Here is a 20,568-nt window from a genome sequence, read left to right as displayed (position 1 = left end):
CGTCGCACATCCATGGACGGGTCCCAGGAGGGGCCTGGAAACCGTGCGTCAGTGGTAACTCTCCCTAAATGGCATGTGTGGGAGTGTCATCTTCTGGAATAGTTACCAGTTGCAGAATTTACTGTGCAGGTGTCTCCCTCAGTCAGTGTTTAAGACTCAGGGTGACGTTTGAGTTTATCTTTTGTAACAGTGTTCTGAGGATGACCTTACATGATGCTTTTTGGTAAGATTTCCCGAGGAGGGGTTTTGCACCTGTTTGACCTCGGCTGAGGCTTGTTTATGTAAACACGCCTGCCGCCCCTCCCCACACACAGAGCCAGAGCCAGTCTGCTGTGAGCTGGGGTCCCTGGGAGTCACAGAGAGCCCTCCTCCACCCCGGCAGGTGCAGCCCACCGCCTCCGCGTGTCTCACGGTTTCAGAAAGGCCAGACCAAGGCACAAGCTCTGGGTGAAACCTTCTCTCTCTCTCCATTTCCCTAATTCACCCATGTAAACATGGCTGATTCTCTGGGTCTCGGTGGGAAGGAAAAGGTGCCCCTTCCTCTGGCAAGAGCGGCCCCTGCTGCCCTCAGGCTGGAGGACGGGGTGCAGCCTGGAGCTCGGTTCTACAAACACGTGTCCTGGGCCCCCAGTGCAGGAGGTGACCACTCTGTCCTGGTGTCTCTACTTCCATTTTCAAGAACCCAGTGAGTTCACAGAAGCATTTCCTCTTTGAGAGATGGTCGGAGTTTAGAATCTGTTCCGCCAGATGTTTTGAAGAAATAGTCTGACTGATTTGAAAAATATGGGCAAACTATTCTGGGAATGTCAGAGGACCCGAAGTCTTTCTGAATGTGTAATTTATTAAATGGATTCCATGCTCTTCCTGAAGACCACTGGCAGGGTTTCCTCTCTCCAAACAAAACAGTGTGCAGCTAATACATTAACATTCCCGTGGGTGGAGATGTATGTATCTGAACCTGGGGTTAATAAAAAACCTTATTCTTATTCCATTGCAGGGGGGATTTAAAATGGTTAATACTTTCCAGATAGTTGAAAAACCATAAAGGAAAGAATTTCCTTCTAGGAGCGAGGTGGGGCTGGGTGGGCAGGGAGCGGAGTGTACCCTCTTCCTTCCCAGACTGATAAACAGGGCTGTTGTTGACGCCGACAGTTTGGTTTTGCTTTATCTGGTTTCTGTTTACATATGGAACTTCCCCTAGTAGAGAGAAGGCAGCTTTGCCCACAGTAGGGAAGACATGGTTCTTTCGTGTTTATGCGGCAGATCAAAGGGCAGCAAAAAAAATGGTGCTTGTCGTCTGCGAGCCCAGACCTGGTGAACGGGCCCCACAATCGCCTTTATTTCTATCTGAGCCTTCACTCCCAGCGCACGTTGGGCGCACCCACAGGTGCGTGAGAGTCATTGTGTGTCTGCTGAGCTGGGATGCCCGTGAGCTCGGGCAGGGCAGCTGTTGTTGGTTCGTTTATTTTTAAATTAATTGATTAGTTGATTTCTGAGACATAGTTGACATAGCGCATGTGCTGGCTGAAGGTGCACCGCGTGTCAGTTTGGTACATTTGTGTATTGAAATAGGAAGCCACCCTCGTGCTGGCTAACGTTCTGCCGCACCTCGTAACCGTCGTTTCTCTTCGAGGGGAGATGTATTGAGATCTTGCCTCTTAGAACTTTGACGTTTCCAGTACATGCCGCTGACCGCAGTCGTGCGCTGCGCACCGCATCTCCGGGGCCTGCTCGCCTGCCCCTGGCGGCTTCGCAGTGTTTGCGGCGTGTCCGGCACCGCTGGGAGAGCGGAGGTGTCGGCGCCTGGTGTGGTGCTCAGGCCCTTGAATGTCGGCTGTTCTGCAAAAGGTTATTGTTTGTATTTGGTGTTCAGATGAAATCACTGCCACCTTGAACTCTTCGTCCTCTTGTCCCAGTGAACCCATGGGGGGGTGGTCAGCGTCGTTAATTTGTCCCTTTACACGTAAGAGATTTATTCTAAGATCGGGTTTTCTTTGCCACAAATCACGAGTATCAGTGCACACACACACTCACACAGATAACTCACACTCACTCTCACACACACACACTCACACACACAGATACACTCACACACACACACACACACACCAGAGACAAACACATGATTTTGACGATAAATTTGACCCACCTTAGGAGATGTATCACTAAAAATGCTATTTTTTTTTTTGTCACGACAACAAATTGGAACAATGGAATAGTTGATTAGAAACAGCGCAAGTCAACAGTCGTTGCTCCTGACTTATTTTAAATAAAGTCAGTGTGCAGTGAATTCTTGTCTTATCCAACGCACAAGCAGAATTTTGCATGTTCAGTTGTAACACATATTCATCTGGTTTGCTGTACTTTTTTTTCCCTGTATGTGAAAGCAAAGATATTTGTATATTTGGCGCAGGTGTGCTTTTCTCACACTGACCTGTGAAAGTGAGTTTTATAAACTTAGTTGTTCAGAATAATTCCCCGCACGAAACTGGTGACCGAGTTACAAGGGGGTGGGGTGGGGGTCGGACAAGGTGTAGCAGTTGGCCAGTTACTGGCTAGGAGATCTTCAACAAGCTTCCATTCCCATGTCTCCTACAAGGGCACAAGAGCAGCTCTGCTTCTCAGGTCGACGTGAGGACCGGCTGGGAAGTGCTTCTGAAACACCCAGTCGAGGATTTGACACAAGGTGTTACTTCCCACTACCCTTTCCTTTGAGTAGAATTAGTCAAACAGGATTAATCTGCCTAAGATTTTTAACATTCTACACGTTGCATCCTTCTTCCCCTTGGTGGAAACATCTGGACCGTTCCCTTGATCTGTCAATATTTTAAAAGCAAATAGCAGTGATTCTCTGATGTTTCTGGCTCTGGACATGGACGTTGCCAGACGTTGCTGTTCGAGTTATGTGTGAGTTAAAAGGAGATGATAAAAAAAAAACAGATTGTTTGAGCTGTAAGTATATGATTTTGAGATGTAAAAGTGATAACATAAGATAGTGACTGGGGAGCTCTAAGGTCTGAACACTGGGAGTTGGGAATTGTGGGGCCATTAATTAATAGGTGACGAAGTCAAAAGCCGTCAGTCAGAACTTTGTGAATTTGAGGCAAGATGACTCTGACCATCATAACCTGGTCCCTTGACAATTTGGCTGCCCTTGACGGTTTCCTTTTGTTCCACTGTCCCGACCCCAGCTCCCTCGCCCTCTGGGGAAGGAGACAGCCCCACAGGAGCTGGTCTTCAGCTCCACCTGGTGCCCGCTGCATCTGCTCAGCCTCCAGTGTCCCACTGCTTAGGGACAGTGTCCCTTCTCAGCAGCAAGTATCCGAGTTCTCATGCCCTTCCTCAAGCCATCTTCCCCTTGTCCTCAACCTTGCCTGCTTTCTGAAGCCACCAGTGGTGGTTCCTCGGTGCCTGGAGACACTTCTGGCCCCTGGACCACATCTACCACCTCATCCGCATGTGGAGAAGGTGGGATCCCTCCTCTGAACTCTGATTCCAGACCCTCTTCTTTCCTTCTCTTCAGACCCCACACCTTTTTCTTTGAGTCTTTGATCCAGTCTTCATGTGCCTCAGCTCCTGAGCCTCCTGAGGGCTGGGCGACCCCGCGCAGCCGAGGTCCAGGACAAAGAGGTCCTCCCAGACCCCACCCCCTCCTTCCCAGGGTCTCCTTCCTTCATCCCCATCAGCGTCTCCTCCCGTGAGCTCGTCCGCCGCCTGGTTTTAGTCCTCCGCACGCCAATGACTGCCAGACCTTTTCTGGTCTTCTCTGAGTTTCAGATGCTTATGCTCAATTATTTCTTGGGCTGCTGCTTAAACTTTACCAAATAGCTCAAAGGGAACATGACTGTGACAAAATAGAAGTCTTTCTCTCAGAAACATGATTCTCCTCTTGAGCAAGGCCACCGTCCACCTCGTTTCCCCAGAAAGAAGCTCGAAGAGCACAGGTCACGACCTCTGTTCTCCGCGCCTGCGTCCAGCCAGCCCGGCCGTCCTGCCTCCCCCTCTGTCCTGTCCTATCTTCTCCACGCTGGACCCCTGAGCTCATTTCGTTGCCTCATCTCCTTCCAGGGACTCTTTCACTGGGCTACCAGAATGTTCATTCTGAAACACCAATCTGTTCCTGCCCTTTCTTTATTGCAAGGACTTCGGGACCACCCGTTCCTTCTAAGACACCCTGGGAACTCTTGCAAGATACACAGAACTACATGTGTGACCTCCTGACCCTCTGCTCCTCTCCCCGGAGGCTCCAATTTTGTGGACACCCCCGAGTCCCCCCGTACCTCGCGCCTGCTCCATCCCGGTGCCTCTGTGTGTATTGCTGGTCACTCCAGGGACACCCTTGGTCTTGAATTTGCTTGGCAACCCCTTACTCGAGTATCAGCTCTTGGACCCTTCCCTCCTTGCCCCTCCTCCCCTCCTCCAAGCAGGCTGGGTGGGCCTCTTTTCTCTGCTCCTGGGTTGTGTGGTGGCGTGCTTCCCTCGCCTCTGCCCTGGGAGCACTGTGTTCATTGCTGAGCCCCAGGGATGCACTCTTGCATCTTAATAACTTCAGCTGGAAGTATTGTGTGTGTGGTGCGTGATTCCTGCGTGTTTGTTGAATGAAAGGGATAAATCAATGAATTAATCAGCCACCTTGTAATGAAAAGGTATTGACAAGAAGAAATAATAAATGACTCTAAGTGAAAAATCTTTAATGCAGATATTAATTACAAAGCACGCCATGGAACCTGCCAGATTTCTCCACGGAAGACGGGCAGCACTGGTGACCTTCGCCTGCGCAGGGCGCAGCTGAAGTGAGAACAGGCAAAACAGTGTCAGTATGTCCTGGTACAACAGGAACTTCTCTCCCCTTCCTGAAACATCATGAGCTGTTATGTACCAGGGCCTTGTAAACACATGGGTACACAGTGTCCAAGTGATCCCCATCAATCTGGGGACCAAATATGGCTGGAGTGACTTAACCACCGGAGTTTGGCCACACGCCCAGCCGTAAAGCTCTGTGCTCTTCCTCCTTGCAGGTATTTGAACCAGACCTTTCGAGACGATGTATCAACAGCAGAGCATTCTCTGAACAGGGAGAGATTTGCTGTTTTGAAACAAGCCCTGAGTGTAATTGGCTTCAGTAACTTGGTGAGTCATGCCACAAATATTTCACTGTGAAATCAACCTTCTCCTGACTTATAAAAGTTATTCATTCAAAACCATTTCTCTACCTCCTGGAGTTTACGTTCCAGTGGGAGACAGATGTAAACAGGCAGCAAGCTCAGGGCCTTAGGTACCAGGGAGACGAACAGCGTGACAGGAGGATGGGCTGCTGTCCTTAAGAGCGTGGCCAAGGAGCCCTTGTCCCGTAGGACCCAAGAGCCAACCAGAGCGAAATGGACTTGAGAGAAAATGGCAGCTTTAATCACATCATTAAAACACCCTAAACAATATGCTTTGTCAGAATTCTTAAGGAATTATCAAATGCCCCCAAGCACTGTAAAGCTGAGAAACACAATCTGAAATGTAAACCCACTGCCCTCAGCGGGAACCCCTGCGATCCTAGGGAGGCTCTGTGCCTGCGCTGTGCAGCAGGGCAGCCACTGGCCGCGTGCGGCTGGTGAGGCTCGAGCAATGGAGCTTAACTGTTCTTAGTTCTGACTGATTTAAATGGAAGTCGCCTTTGTGGTTTGTGGTCACTGAAGGGAACAACAGAGGTCTAGGGAATAAGAGATGTGACATGGCCTGAGCCTGAGACCGGTCACATGCCCACCAATCTGTCTCCTTTACACGTAGTCTCTGTGTCTCTTTAATTCAATAGGGCATCATTTTGAATGAAGGCCAACCCCCAGTTAGCAAGCTAGTGACCAGTGTGAGACCACGCGGGTGATCTGGTAGACCAGTAGTTCAGGAGCCCGGATGTAGTCGCAGATTTTAAAACGTTCCTTTTTTTCTCCCCTTAGACCAGTAAGTTGATTAATTTGGGTCTTTGCCTTTTCCCTTGTCCACCTGGCTCATGGGGCCTTGAGTGGGTGGAGGGGGTGTGGAGGTGGCAAGAATGAAGGCCTAAGGGGGTGGGACCCAGGGTGGGACCCACCCCAAGTGGATCAGCTCTGGGCACTTGGCCTCACCCCTCCTGTGCCCCAGGCAGGGACTGGAATTCTAGGAACATGGGCACATGCGGTGTTTTGTTCTTTGATGCTCTGATTCTGCCGTCTCCGTTTTCCCTTCTTTCCCTCGCTCCTGGCCATCTGTGCTTTTCTGTCTGTGCACTCGCCACTATGGTACTTTTTGTTATTTTTCCCTTCCTCCAAGTCCAAAATCACCGCTTCCTTAGAGGAAACTGGAATGTAGGGGTGGCCAAGGGGCCATTCCTCCAAAAGGTCAGTTGCTTGGAAACAGGGTATTAAAAGTCCATGCCTGGTCCTCAGAGGCAGGGCAGGCAGAACATACTTTCCATCTCAGGTAGCCAGCAGGGGGTTGACAAGCTTTTTAGTAAAAGGAATACGTGCATTTTAACAGAAGGCATGAAGGTAATCACGTCATCTCAAGCCTTGGGAGTGACTGGGATGGTGACACCTGGGTCCGCTTAGGAGGAAAAGACTGTCCCCTGAGATTGGGGGAAGGTACTTCTGGGCCGGCAAGACCCTGAATCAAGGCGTGTGACTGTGGTCCCGGGAGATCTGTCTGTAAAGGCGCCGGCGCCTCGGTCCTCCACCAGCACCACGCAGCCGGCCGCACGGAGGAGAGGCGGGCTGGCTCACGGCGCCCAGGCACAGAGCCGCAGCCCCTGCCTCTGCCCGCATAGTATCGCGTTGTATCACGTAGTAGCACATTGTAATTCGGATTAGGGCTAGTTTTCCCAGCTCTGTCTCCATCGCTGAACTGTATGATCCTTGAGGACAGAACAGAGTCTCCCTGTCTGTATCCAGGTGTGCCATCTCACAGGGCACTGGAAAATTTAGTGAGGATTTGCTAGATTTATTGAAAAGGGAGGAGGAAATGTTATGTAAACAAGCATGAAGGAATAAAATTTGAAACACCAATTTAGGATTTCGAAGTTACCAAACAACTTTCTAAGCAATGCTACAGTCATAGAGTATCATTCTTGAAAATTACTTACAGATTATCCTTTTCAATGTTCTCATATTAAAGATAATAAAATTGAACCTTAATATGAAAACTGAAAGTTCATGAGAGTGGAAATTAATGAAAGTCTCAAGGACTGTATTGTATCAACTATGTGCTTATAAAGCAGATAATAATTGTTCTTAGAAAAATTTCCACAAGCAGGAGCTTTTTATTCCCAAGTTACAGATTAGGAAACTGAGAGTTTGGTAGGTTATGTCCCTTGTCCTCAAGAAGGCTTACACATTTTTACTATTGATATCATAACACTAGACGTTTGCAACTCTGGAGAAGCACGTTTCAGCTTACCGCTTTTTCTTGACTTTTCTTTCTTACCACAAAAGGACTATCCAAAAACAAATCTAAGGTCTAATTTCTTTCTTTGTGCAGAGTTCCAGGTTCTCAGATATTCTTTAAGGAAACACTCTCACACCTCCTGCTACCTTCTGCTCAAAGGTCGCTCTCACTAACATCCTTTTCCCCCGAGTGTTCCTTAAAATACCTTTAAAATTAGCATTTTGTTTGTATAGGCAAATTGTTTTCATTGTGCCTCTTCCACTAATTTTCTAGCAGAAATTAAAAATTCTATAATCATAATCAGTTTATCTTATAAGAGAGATGACTATGAGATGGATACAGTAACTGCGCTCTCTGGGAGGAGATGTATAAAGTCTGACTCTACAGCTGACGCCCAGCCAGTCGGACCATCACTACATGATCATCCATTTTTCATCCTGATACTTTTCCAGAAACCATCTGTTAATATCAGAACGTCACTTCCTTGCCCTCTTCCTCTTTTGTTTAAGGTATAGAAATGTGGACTTCAGGAACAAGTGTTGAATTACGAGGTTTTGGATTTGGAGTTAGAGATTGGCAGTTCTTTTAGGGAACATTCTGGATCTGAAAAACATCACACTGCCACTAATAGCATGCACATCTTTTTTTTTTTTTAACCTACTTTGAGGTTTTTAAAAGGATTTCTTTTCATCTTTCTTCTAAGCAAGCCCATTCATTTTCTGTATTTGTACACCGCGTAGGAGGTGGAGAATCTGTTTGTGATTCTAGCAGCCGTGTTACACATTGGAGACATTCGGTTCACCGCCCTGACGGAGGCGGACTCGGCGTTTGTGTCTGACCTCCAGCTCCTGGAGCAAGGTCAGTGGAACAGATCTAACAGGCACCTCACCGAGATGCAGTTTTGCAGACTGGCCAGCAGATGGCGACACAGTACAGAGAAGCCGGGTGGGATGAAATCTTTTTTGCTGGAGTAGAATTCAGGGCGGGGGGCGGGGGTATCCAATGTCTTCCTTCTGGTTATGTGAGTGAATGAGATGTGCATTTATGTTCTCGTGCTGCACATCACATTAACAGTGTTGATGCTTGGGCATATCACTGGGTTTCTTTACATTATTCTAAGGACTCTCCACCGCCCCCTGCCACCCGGTACATTTGGGGAGCGTGTTATTAGTTAAACATTTTAAACAGAATGTAATTACTTTACTTCAAAGCTCTAGCCAAAAATCTCTCTCCACTTTGAAGTTGCCTTGTTAGTCACTCCCAGGTTTTTTCAAAATACCTTAAAACCACAGGTTGTTGATAATCAGCATGTCTTCACTTCATGTCAAAGTAATTTAACTAGGAATTGGGGAAAAGCCTCCTGGGCCATTCATGAGGGCAAGGAGGGAAAAAATACCCGTGGTGATTTAATACCCGAGACCTCGTTAGCGTTTTGATTGCCGTCAGCTGTCTCTCTAGTTGCACTGGCCGCTTACAGAGGTGGTTTAGTTCCTTCAATACACACATTTTCTAATAGATCCATACAGATCTTACAAATTATAAAATCCAATGTTCTTGCCATCAAACAGTACACACTAATGATATGTTTTCATTGCTGCTTTAACTTTAGTGGCTGGAATGTTGCAAGTATCAGCGGATGAATTGGCGTCTGCTTTAACGACTGATATCCAATATTTTAAAGGTAAATTTTTCTGTGCGTTGCTTTTCACCTTTATGAAACTCCTAATGCTCTTGAGAGACCATTCTGGTTAACTGGTCACCTTTGTTGTAGCTGATCAGTCATTTTAGACAAATAAACTCATTGATCCAGGAGGGCTCACGCAATTAAAATGTCGGTGTACAAGGTGCCTGGCTGCCCTCTTCCTTGGAGCGAAGCCTCTTCTCGCCATCTCGTCAGTTGCAATGGCGGCCACTTCCCAGGCACCAGTGAATCGACGGGAATGGTGCCTCGTGCTGAAAATGTTGGGATTTCTGTTTATTCATTTATTTTTCCATAATTTTTAAAATTGAAGTGCGGTTGATTTACAGTGTTGTGTTAGTTTCAGGTGTGCAGGAGAGTGATTCAGTCATACACATGTATGTGTGTGTATATACGTACATTCTTTTCCACATTCTTTTCCATTATGGTTTGTTACAGAATGTTTTGTGTGGGACCAGCAATTGGGTTTATTTATTTATTTTTTTTAAATGGAGGCACTGGGGATTGAAGCAGGACCTCGTGCATGCTGAGCGCGCGCTCTACCGCTGAGCTGCACCCTCCCCTTGTTACAGGACACTGAATACCGCCCCCTGGGCTGGACACTAGCAACTTGTTTACCTGCTGTCTATGTAGTGGTTGGTATCTGCTAATCCCAAGCTCCCAATTTATCCCTCCCCCTCCCCCTGCTGGTAACCATAGGTTTGTTTTCTTATGTCTCTGAGTCTGTTTCTGTCTCGTAAATAAGCTCATTTTTATCATTTGTTTAGATTCCACATATAAGTGATATCATATGATATTTGTCTTTCTCTGATTTTCTTCACTTAGTCTGATCATCTCCAGGTCCATCCATGTTACTGCAAATGGCATGATTTTATTCTTTTTTAAGACTGAGTCATATTCCATTGTATATATACCACTTCTTCTTTATCCAGTCCTCGGTTGATGGGCACTTAGGCTGCGTCCATGTCTTGGCTGTTGTAAATAGTGCTGCCATGAGCACTGGGGTGCATGGATCTTTTCAAATTGGAGATTTCTCCGTATATATGCCCAGGAGTGGGATTGCTGGGTCATATGACAAGTGCTGGGATTTTTAATTCTCACGAAATACTAGGCCTTCATTTAACACAGTCAGCATCCTGTTGCTTGACTCCCCATGAGCCTGCATCCCAGCGTAGCCAGGTTGGCCACGACCACAGACTGTGGACATCAGATGCCCGCCACCCCGCCACCCTCCGGCAGAAACGGAGAGTCCCTCACCCCCAGTCACCTCCCTGTACTTCCTTCTCGGTTTCCTCTCCAGTCTAGTCTCCACTCAGAACGTTATCGCTCAGGATTTCAGCCACCGCTGCTTTGAGAATAAGAGATTTCCACCTTCAGTCTTGTTCCCCAACTCCCGGCCCATATTGTGATGAGCAGGCTCAGCTCTTTGAAAATACTTAAAATACAATGAATTCTCCAGATGGCCAGGTTTCCAGGTGCCTGGAGGATGGCTCCATATCCACATCCATGAGCTGTTACCAGAAAGCTGGTTGAGAGGGCTCTGCAGTGAGTCGGTCCCCTGGCCGCAGGGAGATCGCACAGCCTGCATGGCGCTCAAAGCTGGGGTCAACGCCTGCAGCAAACAAGGCTGCAGCGTGTGTGACACGCCCTTCAGGGAAACATGGTTCTGCAGTAACTGGCAGAGGGCTCATTTATTCAAGTCAGTGTACCGGTAACGTCTTCTGATGGATGTGGACGTGGAGGAAGACATCCATGGGCGCAGCTCTGCGTCTGAACAAGGGACCCTGGTGCTCACGCCCCACCTCTTGCTCTTCCAGGGGAGCTGATCACATGGCGGCACACCGCAGAGATGGCTGAATTCTACCGGGATCTCCTGGCCAAGTCCCTGTACAGTCGTCTGTTTGGCTTTCTGGTGAACACGGTGAACAGTTGCCTCCACAATCAAGACGAGCCCAGCAGGTAGGACTGATGGACGCTGGGGGGTCACCGCCAGCTTGACAAGGCTCAGGCTTACGGACGCGCAGAAGCCAGTGTGACCGTCAGCCATGAGAGCATTACAGCATTTCATTGTAGCGAGGTGATTTCACTTCAAGGGTTTGATTGACTGTTTTTAGGGATTTAAGCCCCTCGCCCACGCCCACACCCCTCGATGAATTAATCAGATCATCTCTCATGCCTAGAGATGCAGATGTGCTCTCTCTTGGCTGAGGGCATCGATGGCCTTCTGAGCACCAAGAAGTATTTTAAAACCCTATGAATCTGGGAAGAAGACAGTCCAAGAATGTGGGAGGCTTTCGGTTACTGGGGGGCCCATGACCCTCCAGAACCAACGTGATGATGGTTTTGGGCTGGGAGTTCCCCCTGTGTTCCTCACCTGCTTTGTGGGTTGTTTGATGAAGCATCTCTGGTAACCCTTTTGACCCCTAACCTTAACCATCTTTAAGCAGCAGCTTTCCGGGGCTGTTTGATCACCTGAATGTTCGAGCGCTCCTTGGCATCTTGTCAATGAAAACCTTTGTTAATACTCTTGTCACTAATGGTGACTGTGGGCAGGGCAGGCCGTCGGGAGCACACGTGCATTCAGGAGTCTCTCCACGTCTGCTGGTCTTGGAACGAAAGCTCCTGAGAATTTCTTTGTTGTCCATACGGTCTTCACCAAATTCCTGAAAACTGCCGCTTTTAGAGGCTACTTGGGGAACATGAGAACTAACAGGTATTAATGGGAAAGTTCTTAAATAAATACAGACATACCAGAAGATTTCAAACCATACTAAAATTCTGGACAAAGGCGGACTGAAATTCTCATTAAAACATGCACGTGCAAGATCCCAGCGCACGTTGATCAGCACGTTCAGTGTGCAGTCCGCAATCTGAGGGTCGCGGTTTGTCACCTGTGTTCCAGCAGACAGAGCTTAATATCTGATGTGGGGAGGATTCTGGATTTTGTTATAATTTCTTACCATCAGTTAATTTGTGACTTCCCTTTAAATACGGAGCTTATTCACAGAAAGCTGACATGTCAAGTCCACCAAATTAACCTCTTACAGAATTACTGGCAGAGCTGCTGAAATTCACATTGAAAAATTAATGTGTAGATCCAGCTGCTCGTAAAAACTGTTAGAAAATTTCCATTTGCCATTTAAATCGTACAGAGCCTTAAATGTGTATAATTGGAAATACTTATACTTGGTGTAGATTTTTGACTCCACACATACGTAGAAAAAAAAAGAAACATAGGCCTTGGAAAGCACATGATTTTCCTTTCAGTAGGAACACTGCTGCTGTGTCAGTGCCCCCATTTATGGTGTGAGTCTTATTGTAAAGATTCTTTACTAGGCAGATGAATAAAGAAAAGAATTGCTGGAAAATTAGAGATGAATCAATGTATTATAAGTTTAACTTCTAAAAAGTACTATTCTCCTTTGAGTCCTAACTCCATTTTTTTTTCCTCTCTGTTTCTCCCATGGGTCATGCAAACCTGAATTTAAATCCCAAAATAATGGAAAGAAAGGCTATGTTTGCAGTATTTCTGACTCCTTGAAATTCATGGAAGCCTTAAGGATTTGCAGATTCACAGACCCATTTCCTAAGTCACAGAAAAGTCTCAAAATTTGGATAAACTTAGAATAGACTTTTATTGTTCATGAATCCCCCCCTTTTTTTTTGAAATTTTATAGTCATGTCAGAAAAGATAGTATTGAATATATATTTCTGTGGTTAACGTGGTGGGCACCCTTGATATGGATGTGCAACATGGTCTGTCAGGGGTCTGTCTGCACCTCCCCCCCAAATATGTAAGGAACTTGTATAATTATCACCTAACTCCACATGTAAGTGTTCTCTGCCCTTTGGGACTGTCCACAGCATCCACGGCACGGTCTGTAGGAATTCTCAGTAGTGCGGGCGGGGCTTGGCGGGCTCTGTGACCACTGCAAAGCAGAGCAATACCCAAATTAAACACTTTTGCCAAACCACACACATCTCTCCCATTACACTCCAGGAATCTCAGTGAGGGAGCTTGCAATGCCCCTCAGGGTTTTTGAGGCTAAATTAAGTTAAGAAACTATCTAAATGGTAAACCGGGTGGTAAGAAAGTGGAGAAAGAAAGTAAGGAGAAAATGTCTAGAAATTAAATGATTTTTCACTGTTATTTTGATAATAAAATTGGAAATTATAATTTCCCCAAGAAAACATCTGGCTGTGTGATATATTTAGTATCACTTGAGAATCCTAAGTAAAATCTCATTATCTCTCTCTCATTTGATATATATTTTATAAATTGTTAGTAAAAGTTTAAAAAGAAAGAGTCATAGAGATTATCTATCCTCAATTTCAGACACAAAACTACAAAGTAAAACTTGCCTCTGAAGCAGGGACTGAATGTGTAAATAAATTCGATTAAAACCCAAATATTTACTTGTTAGTTTCAACGTTCTCCCTTAGCACTTTATTAAAATGATTAGAAAAATTAAATTCTTTGATGGATATTACAAATCAAAAGATATCTACAAGAAAGGTAATCTAAAACTCCATACCAGCAGTTCATAAGTAGTTAAGAATTGGGGAAATGGCATTATGTACACTGCCTTATTAATTATAATGTGCAGTACTTCATTCTTAGTAAATTAATTTATATTATGAACTCCCCCAATGCCTCATAGAGATACTAGAACACCTGCTGTGCATTTGTGAGAAACTGAAAATAGACATCTAGCTTTTTTCCCATTTAATGTGTGATATCTCTCTTCATTACCTGTATTTTGGGGGTGTGTGTGAAATATTTAATCATCAAGAAGAATACAGAAGGTCACAGGCAATCACTTACCTCTTACCTGACACTATTAACATTTGCCACTTTTGCATCAGATTTTCATTAACACAAAAGAAAGGGAAAATTGCAGCTAAAAGCTGAAGTTCCTTTTGTTTATCCACATAAATCCATTCCTCTCCTTCCTGCCCCAGAGACAGCAATGTCCTCCTGTGTGCATTCTCTACAGTTTTTTTTATTTGTTCAGATAAGTGTTTTTTCATAACAAGTATGTAACATTGTGCTTCATTAAGGATTACAGAAGTGCTGTCAGAGTCCATTTTATGCTGAACTTCCCTTTTTAACTCCACATGGTTTTTGAGATTTAACTATATTGAAACCTGATGAGCTAATTCATTCTTTGTAACTGTTGCATTAATTCCCCTGAAGAGAAACCACAATATTCTCATCTGTCTCCTTTCAGATGGACACATAAGTCTCTTTGTGTTTTCAATTATAAGGTTGCATCCTTGTAAGACTCCTGAGATACCTATTTAGAGTTTTCCCTGGGGTGAGTACTGAGTGGCAGAGTTGCAGGGAGAGCGTTAACTTGCATCTCCCTGATTGCAAGTGAGGCTGTACAAGGCGATGCAGGTCTGCACCGCCCCACGGTGACGTGCTCATACACATGCAGGAGGATTTGTTCAGTTCTATACAGTGACCTGCCTGCAGCGGCTTAGCAGAGACATTCTTTTCCAAGGGCATCTTACATTTTCTCCTAAAGCCTTTAGATTTTCAATACACCAGGAGTTTATTTTTGTTTATATGAGAAATTGGTATGCTATTTTTAGACAAATATTCAATTATCTCTATCCTATTTATTCAAAATTCTTGTTTACCCCCTCCTGATTTTTAACCTATTTGACTAAAACTGTATCAATAATATATTATTTTAATAAGTAAGTTCTCAATAATAAGTTTTTATTTTTCATATTTGTTTTGGTTACCTCTGGATCTTTATTTCTGCATATGAATTTTATAATCCCTTTGACTCAGTCCATAAAAAACATTCTTATGGGATTCCGACTAGAAATGCATTTACAGATTAATGGGGAGGGTTGGCCTTTTCAGGCTATTGGTTTCTTCCATGTGTACGATCTATATTTCTCTTTCTTCGTGCATCCTTTTACTTCTTAAATATATCGGTGTGTTTTTTCTGTCAGTTTTACGCATATTTTTATTTGATTCTTTTCTAAGTACTGTGTGCTGTTTGTTGCTGTGATGAGAGCTATTTTGCTGTTGCATTTTAATTTGTTTATTAGGATACTCCATCCTGAGTTTCATAAGCTGATCTTCTGTCTGGGAACCCTGCTGACTTTGCTTATTAGTTCTAATAACTTTCCTGTGGAAGATCTTCTCATTCTCTAATGTTCTAACTAAGACCATAATTATGTGTTTTGTCTTCCTTGTCTTTTATATCATCTATTACTTCTTCTTTTATTGCATTGGCTAGTGCTGCCAGTACAATGTTGAAAATTCATGGTGATAGTAGATATTCTTGTCTTGTTTCCAAATTAATGTGTACCTTTAAATATCTGTCAGGAAGTAATCTGTTTACCTAGAGTTCCAGTAAGTAATCTCTGCTAAATGTTTTCATTATAGATGGATGCTATTTTACCAGAAGTTTTCCTTTTATCTATTAAGATTATTGTATCTATTTCTCTTTTTCTTTGCATATGTGGCAAGTTGTATTGATGTATATTTTTTTAAGTTAAATAATTCTTCAGTTTTAGTTCAAGCCCTATCTGGTCATGATGTACTAGATTGAATTTTCTAGTCAGTATTATGGACGTTTGCATTTATTTTCATTAGTGAGACAAGATTTTATTTATTTTTTCTTTTTATACAATCTTTTGCTATTAACTTTATGTTAAAGAGTGAATTGAGAGTAACCTGTTTTTCTTCTCTTCTAAAGTGGTTTGTGTTGAATGAGGGTGATATATATCTCGAATGTCTTGTAGAATTCTAAAATTTTGGGGGGAAGTGGAGGGAGAATTGACCTGTGAATATGATCTTGAAGTTTCTAAGTCTAATCAGATTATTTTCCTTCTTTTTAAAGTCATATGTATTTTCTAGAATATTGTCCCCTTGAAAATTTTAAACATACTCACCAACTAAATCACAGCTTTGCTTTATAATCATCCAGTCAATAGCTATGATAATTCTAGTTTGACAACTTTTACATTCCTAATATTCTTTACTTATTATGCCTTTACTCCAGTATCACTGATAAGTCTTGCTTGAAATTTGCCTCTAAGAATTACTGATTTTCAAAAATCAATTTATTTGTCTTTTTGTCATTTCTCATGTTTATGTTATTTATTTTACTAAGTTCTGCAGTTCTGTGAAATCCCTATTTTGACTTTCTTATAATTTCTCTCTCTCTTTTTTTTCTTGACTTCCTGACTGGAACGTTTGCTTCACACTTTCTAACGATTTTGTTGACCTTGCGTCTGCGAAGTGTCTCGTGAGTGCTTCCTGGTGCATCCAGACGCTTTACACGTGGTGCTGCTGCTGTCATTTAGTGACAAATATTTTGTCTTTATGTTGTTTCAGAGATGAAATAGCAAGCAGTTCGTCAGAAAAATAAATTTGACACACCATGTTTTCCCCTCCTTTATCCAAGTTGAGATTTTTTTCCCCGTTAAATAATGAGATTTTGTCGATTCTTGTGAATATAGTATGAGTGACTTCTATTTCTGCATAGACATTTATATCATGGTGCTTATTGCCATGACAACCAAAACTACACAATTTAGCAAAATATCTGAGACAAACCTACTTTCTAAATAATTCTCCTTCTGCTCCATTTCCCTACCAAAACACCCATGTGTATAATGATTTCCTAAAGAGCTAAGAACCTTTCTCTCTAATTGCACATTTGCTTTTCATTATTTTGTGAGAGCCTTTTTTTAAATAGGAGGATCCAGAAAAATAAAAATATTAGAGGTTTACCAAAGTATCATGCATATTTTAATACTCAGAAATCATTTAAAACCACCACATTATAAATACAATATAATGGTTAAAACTTACCACCCTTATTATAAAAGTTACCACCTACTATGGACAGAATGATGGTTAAATATAAATATTAATCATGAAAGGTGATACATTGTTTCAAGAAAAGCGCAGCTTCTCGAACTAATAAAGAGCTATGTACTTTCCCTTTAAGTGCGTGTTTTCAGGAGATGGGAGGAAAAAAGAGAGATCCTTCACATCTGTGAGAATATGGCATTTTTAGGATCAGACAGTAGCGTTTTTCCTTTTTGATAATGCCTATCATGTGATTTGCAAATATTATTTGAGAGCCAAATAGATTCAATAAAATGTGCAAGTAATTCAGTGATTTATAAGGCTCATAAAAACCCTCCAGCAGCCTCCTCTCACTCGTTCTTGAGCCAAGAGTGCAGAGGCTAAACCTTGTCTATTTTATACGGAGGATAAAATTCACCGCATTGCTAATAGCCAGGCCCCCTTGGGAAATGCATCTGGCCTCTTTTCAACCCCCGATAACCTCTCCTGCTCGGTGAAGTTAACCAAATCTGTATTTCCTATGCCCCTCTGTGCCTGTCACCCGGGCACAGCGGCAGTCCTGCCGGAATAAATAAAGTGGCCGAGTCATTCAGAGGAGGGAGCAGAACGTCCCATGCTGCCTCGTAAAGACCCAGCCTCTCCCTGAAGAAGACTCCGGGGAGGAGATGCCGGTACCACTGTGTAGACATCACCTGCCTTTTTCTAATTTCCTAATTGAGGAGCATGGGCTCTTTAACTAAAGGACACTCGGAGCTTTTGTCGGCTCTGTGCTGTTAACTCTTCCCTCAGCGCCTGCATCCAGTCTTACTAAACCTGCATCCCCAGCCCGCGTCTTGACGCGTGCATGTGCGGCTGGGCTCCCGGAGCGCGCACTGTGGGTGTCACCGGTGCGTGCGACCCAGGAATGAGCTGGGCGTTGAGCGGGGGTGGCTGCAGTTCATACTGACGTGAGCATGAGGGAGCAATGATTGCCTCCCCCTTTCAGAGGAAGAAACTGGGGCTCAGAGAGGTTAAAGTAAGTGGCCCAAGTCACAGAGCCAGGAAGTGGTGGACTGGAGCACGAGCCTATGTTGACTTGAAACCTGAGTTTTTCCAAAAATGCCTCCCCATGGAAACTGTCAGAAAATTGATTTTAAAAAAAACATAGTTTTAAAGAAAAATTTTAAAAATTAACTTTTTCAAAATATAAATGATTTCTTTATTTCAAAAAAATTGTTATTTAAAGTTTACCATATCTGTATATGGGCACGTCCCTGAGGGTCACATCGTTCCCTGCTCTTTGTATCTGGGTCTCCAGCTCTCAGCAGAGTGCTTTACAAAGCTAGGTGCTCCATCCATGTTCATTCAAAAGGGGAGTGAACTAATACATAAGTTAGTTTAAAGCCACTCTCTAGAGAAGAGGCATTGGTGGGTTGCAAAAATAGTCCCAATCATTCAGTCATTTCTTCTCTATGTCCCTGCCCTGTGCAATACAACTTTGACACTTCTCTTATCAAGAGGTTATGTCTGTTTCTCTCCTGTTGACTTTGAGCTGCCCTTGTGACTTGCTTCAGCCCAGACAATACAGCAGGAATGATGATGTGTCAGTTCTAAAACCTCGCACGAATCTGCTAAGAGCCCTGTCATTGTCACACGGGGGAGCCCAGGCTTTCCTGCGGAAGATGAGAGACGCTGGTAGCCAGCCAAGAGCCAGCCACCCCCAGGGATCTGGCACCCCCAGCCCGGCCACCCACGCTGACAAAGGGATTTGAGGCCATTCTAAGTACTCGATGTTTTTAGTCACTGAGTTTTGGGGCTATTGGTTTGTCCAGCAGTGTCCCCTTGTTACAAATCACTATCTAGTTAATTTAATTTTCCTTAAAAAATGTTTTTTCATTTGTAATGTTTTTCCATTTTTTTTCCTGCACTTTTACTTTTTGGGGGGGAGGGGATTAGGTTTGTTTATGTATTATTTCTTAAATTTTTCAGTGGAGGTACTGGGGACTGAAACCAGAGCCTCACGTGTGCTAAGCATGTGCTCTACCACTGAGCTCTACCCTCCCCCACATTCAGTTTTCACAGCTGCTACTTCGAACCACAAGTTGTGAGTATGTGCATTTGAAGGTGGTTGTTAGAAGGACAGCTCTTCTTTTCGTAACTGATTGGAGGGACCCTGTGATGATTCCCCCACCCCAGTGTTTTCTAATGGGCAGCAGAATCACAAACCTTTGGGCGATAAAAATTTATGGCTTCCAGAACTTGCTGCTAAGTTGCACGGCTATCCAGAAGCGCTCTCTAAAGCCTTCAGTAGCAGGAACCTCATGAAAAGCGGGGGTTTTGTTCAAAAAGAATTATTATGAAGGAAAAAAAGAAACTCTATGAAGAAAAGCATGAACGTGTTGGGGTGTACGTGTATCGAATCAACAGGCGGTACACATTAAACTATCCAGTATCACATGTCAGTCCTAGCTCAGTGAAGCTGGGGGAAGAAAAGAAAAGCATAAGAAGTAAAAAGATGAAACAGCACTTTTTAGGGTCGTTTACAGCTAGTGGGTTGAAGTGTTACGTAGATTTCAGATTTTGTGTGTGTGCCTGTATATTCAAGTACTTGGCAGTTTGTTTATGAGTTTTAGCTTTTAGCTGGGTTTTAACTTTTTTAAAGAGGGTAATAGAAATAAAGAGATCTGGATTTCTGTTCCGAGCCTGACACTTAACATTAATGAAACCTCAGTCTCTAAAGCTGCGCTCATCACATCTCATGCGCCTGCAAACGGAGGCTTGGCGTCGCTCTCCCCCACTTGGCTTTGCTTTGAGGACCTGTGAGTCTGTGCTTGCGAGTCAGGGTGTGCTGGAGAATGCCAGTCCCGTCCAAATAGCTGGCGGCTCACTGCGTCATTCACTACGGTGGGTGCCTCTGAGTCAGCCCCGCCAGCCCAGACCAGGCACAAATGCCTCATGTTCAGTGGATCCTTGAGTCTTAGGAGCAGTGGTGGTTAAAGGCTGCAGATGCAGTGATGCCTGCAGTTCCTCATAGCCATGCCTCGCTTAGCTCACCTCTTCCAGTGGCTCTAACGAGCCCCCCGGGGACCTCGGTGCTGCCTGTGTGGCTGGCCCCGCGCAGCACAGTGTGTGCCTGCTAGCACTTGTCCACCGTTCACATCGGGCGTTCGCACGCAGGGGGAGCTCCCCTCCCCATAGTTAGTAATCATACCTCTTCTTTGAAGATGAAGGAAACTGCAGATGAAGCGTGTGGATGGCATCCTGAGAACCGAACGCGCCCAGCCCACCTGGATGGCACACCCCGCTGAGATCCTGTCTTTCCTCTGCCTTCCAAACCAGACCCTCTTGGTTGGATTTTACACCTTTTGAGTTGCCCTCTGTCTGTCCTGAGCATCCCCTGCCTGACCTTGGCCATGTACGCTGACTCACGGTCTCCCCTGTGAACCTCAGGCTTGTCCAGAGCTAAAATGTGACCTGCAAATACACCTTCAGAGCTCACGCTCCTTCCAAGCCTGTCCTCTGATGCGCTTGGATCCTTTGGATCAGGCACCACAAATTTCCCAAACACGCTGGGTTAACCCAGTCCAAGCCCTGAATCTCTCTCTGTATTTCTTTCTTTTTTTTTTTTTTCTTTTTTAAT

General features: G+C 44.5%; 1 protein-coding gene across 1 annotated transcript in view; it reads left to right on the top strand.

Annotated features, from left to right (window-relative positions):
* Window positions 1-20,568, top strand: part of LOC140696223 (unconventional myosin-XVI-like) — a 211,129-nt gene that overhangs the window by 23,591 nt on the left and 166,970 nt on the right. The window contains 4 exon segments of the mRNA XM_072960641.1: window positions 5,019-5,130; window positions 8,148-8,265; window positions 9,017-9,088; window positions 10,924-11,065. Of these exon segments, the coding sequence (XP_072816742.1) occupies window positions 5,019-5,130; window positions 8,148-8,265; window positions 9,017-9,088; window positions 10,924-11,065 (444 nt within the window).

Source organism: Vicugna pacos, chromosome 4 (genome assembly GCF_048564905.1).
Source record: "Vicugna pacos chromosome 4, VicPac4, whole genome shotgun sequence".
Classification (NCBI taxonomy): domain Eukaryota; kingdom Metazoa; phylum Chordata; class Mammalia; order Artiodactyla; family Camelidae; genus Vicugna; species Vicugna pacos.
The sequence above is the reverse complement of the archived record's forward strand: the minus strand, read 5'-3'. Positions and strand labels throughout refer to the sequence as shown.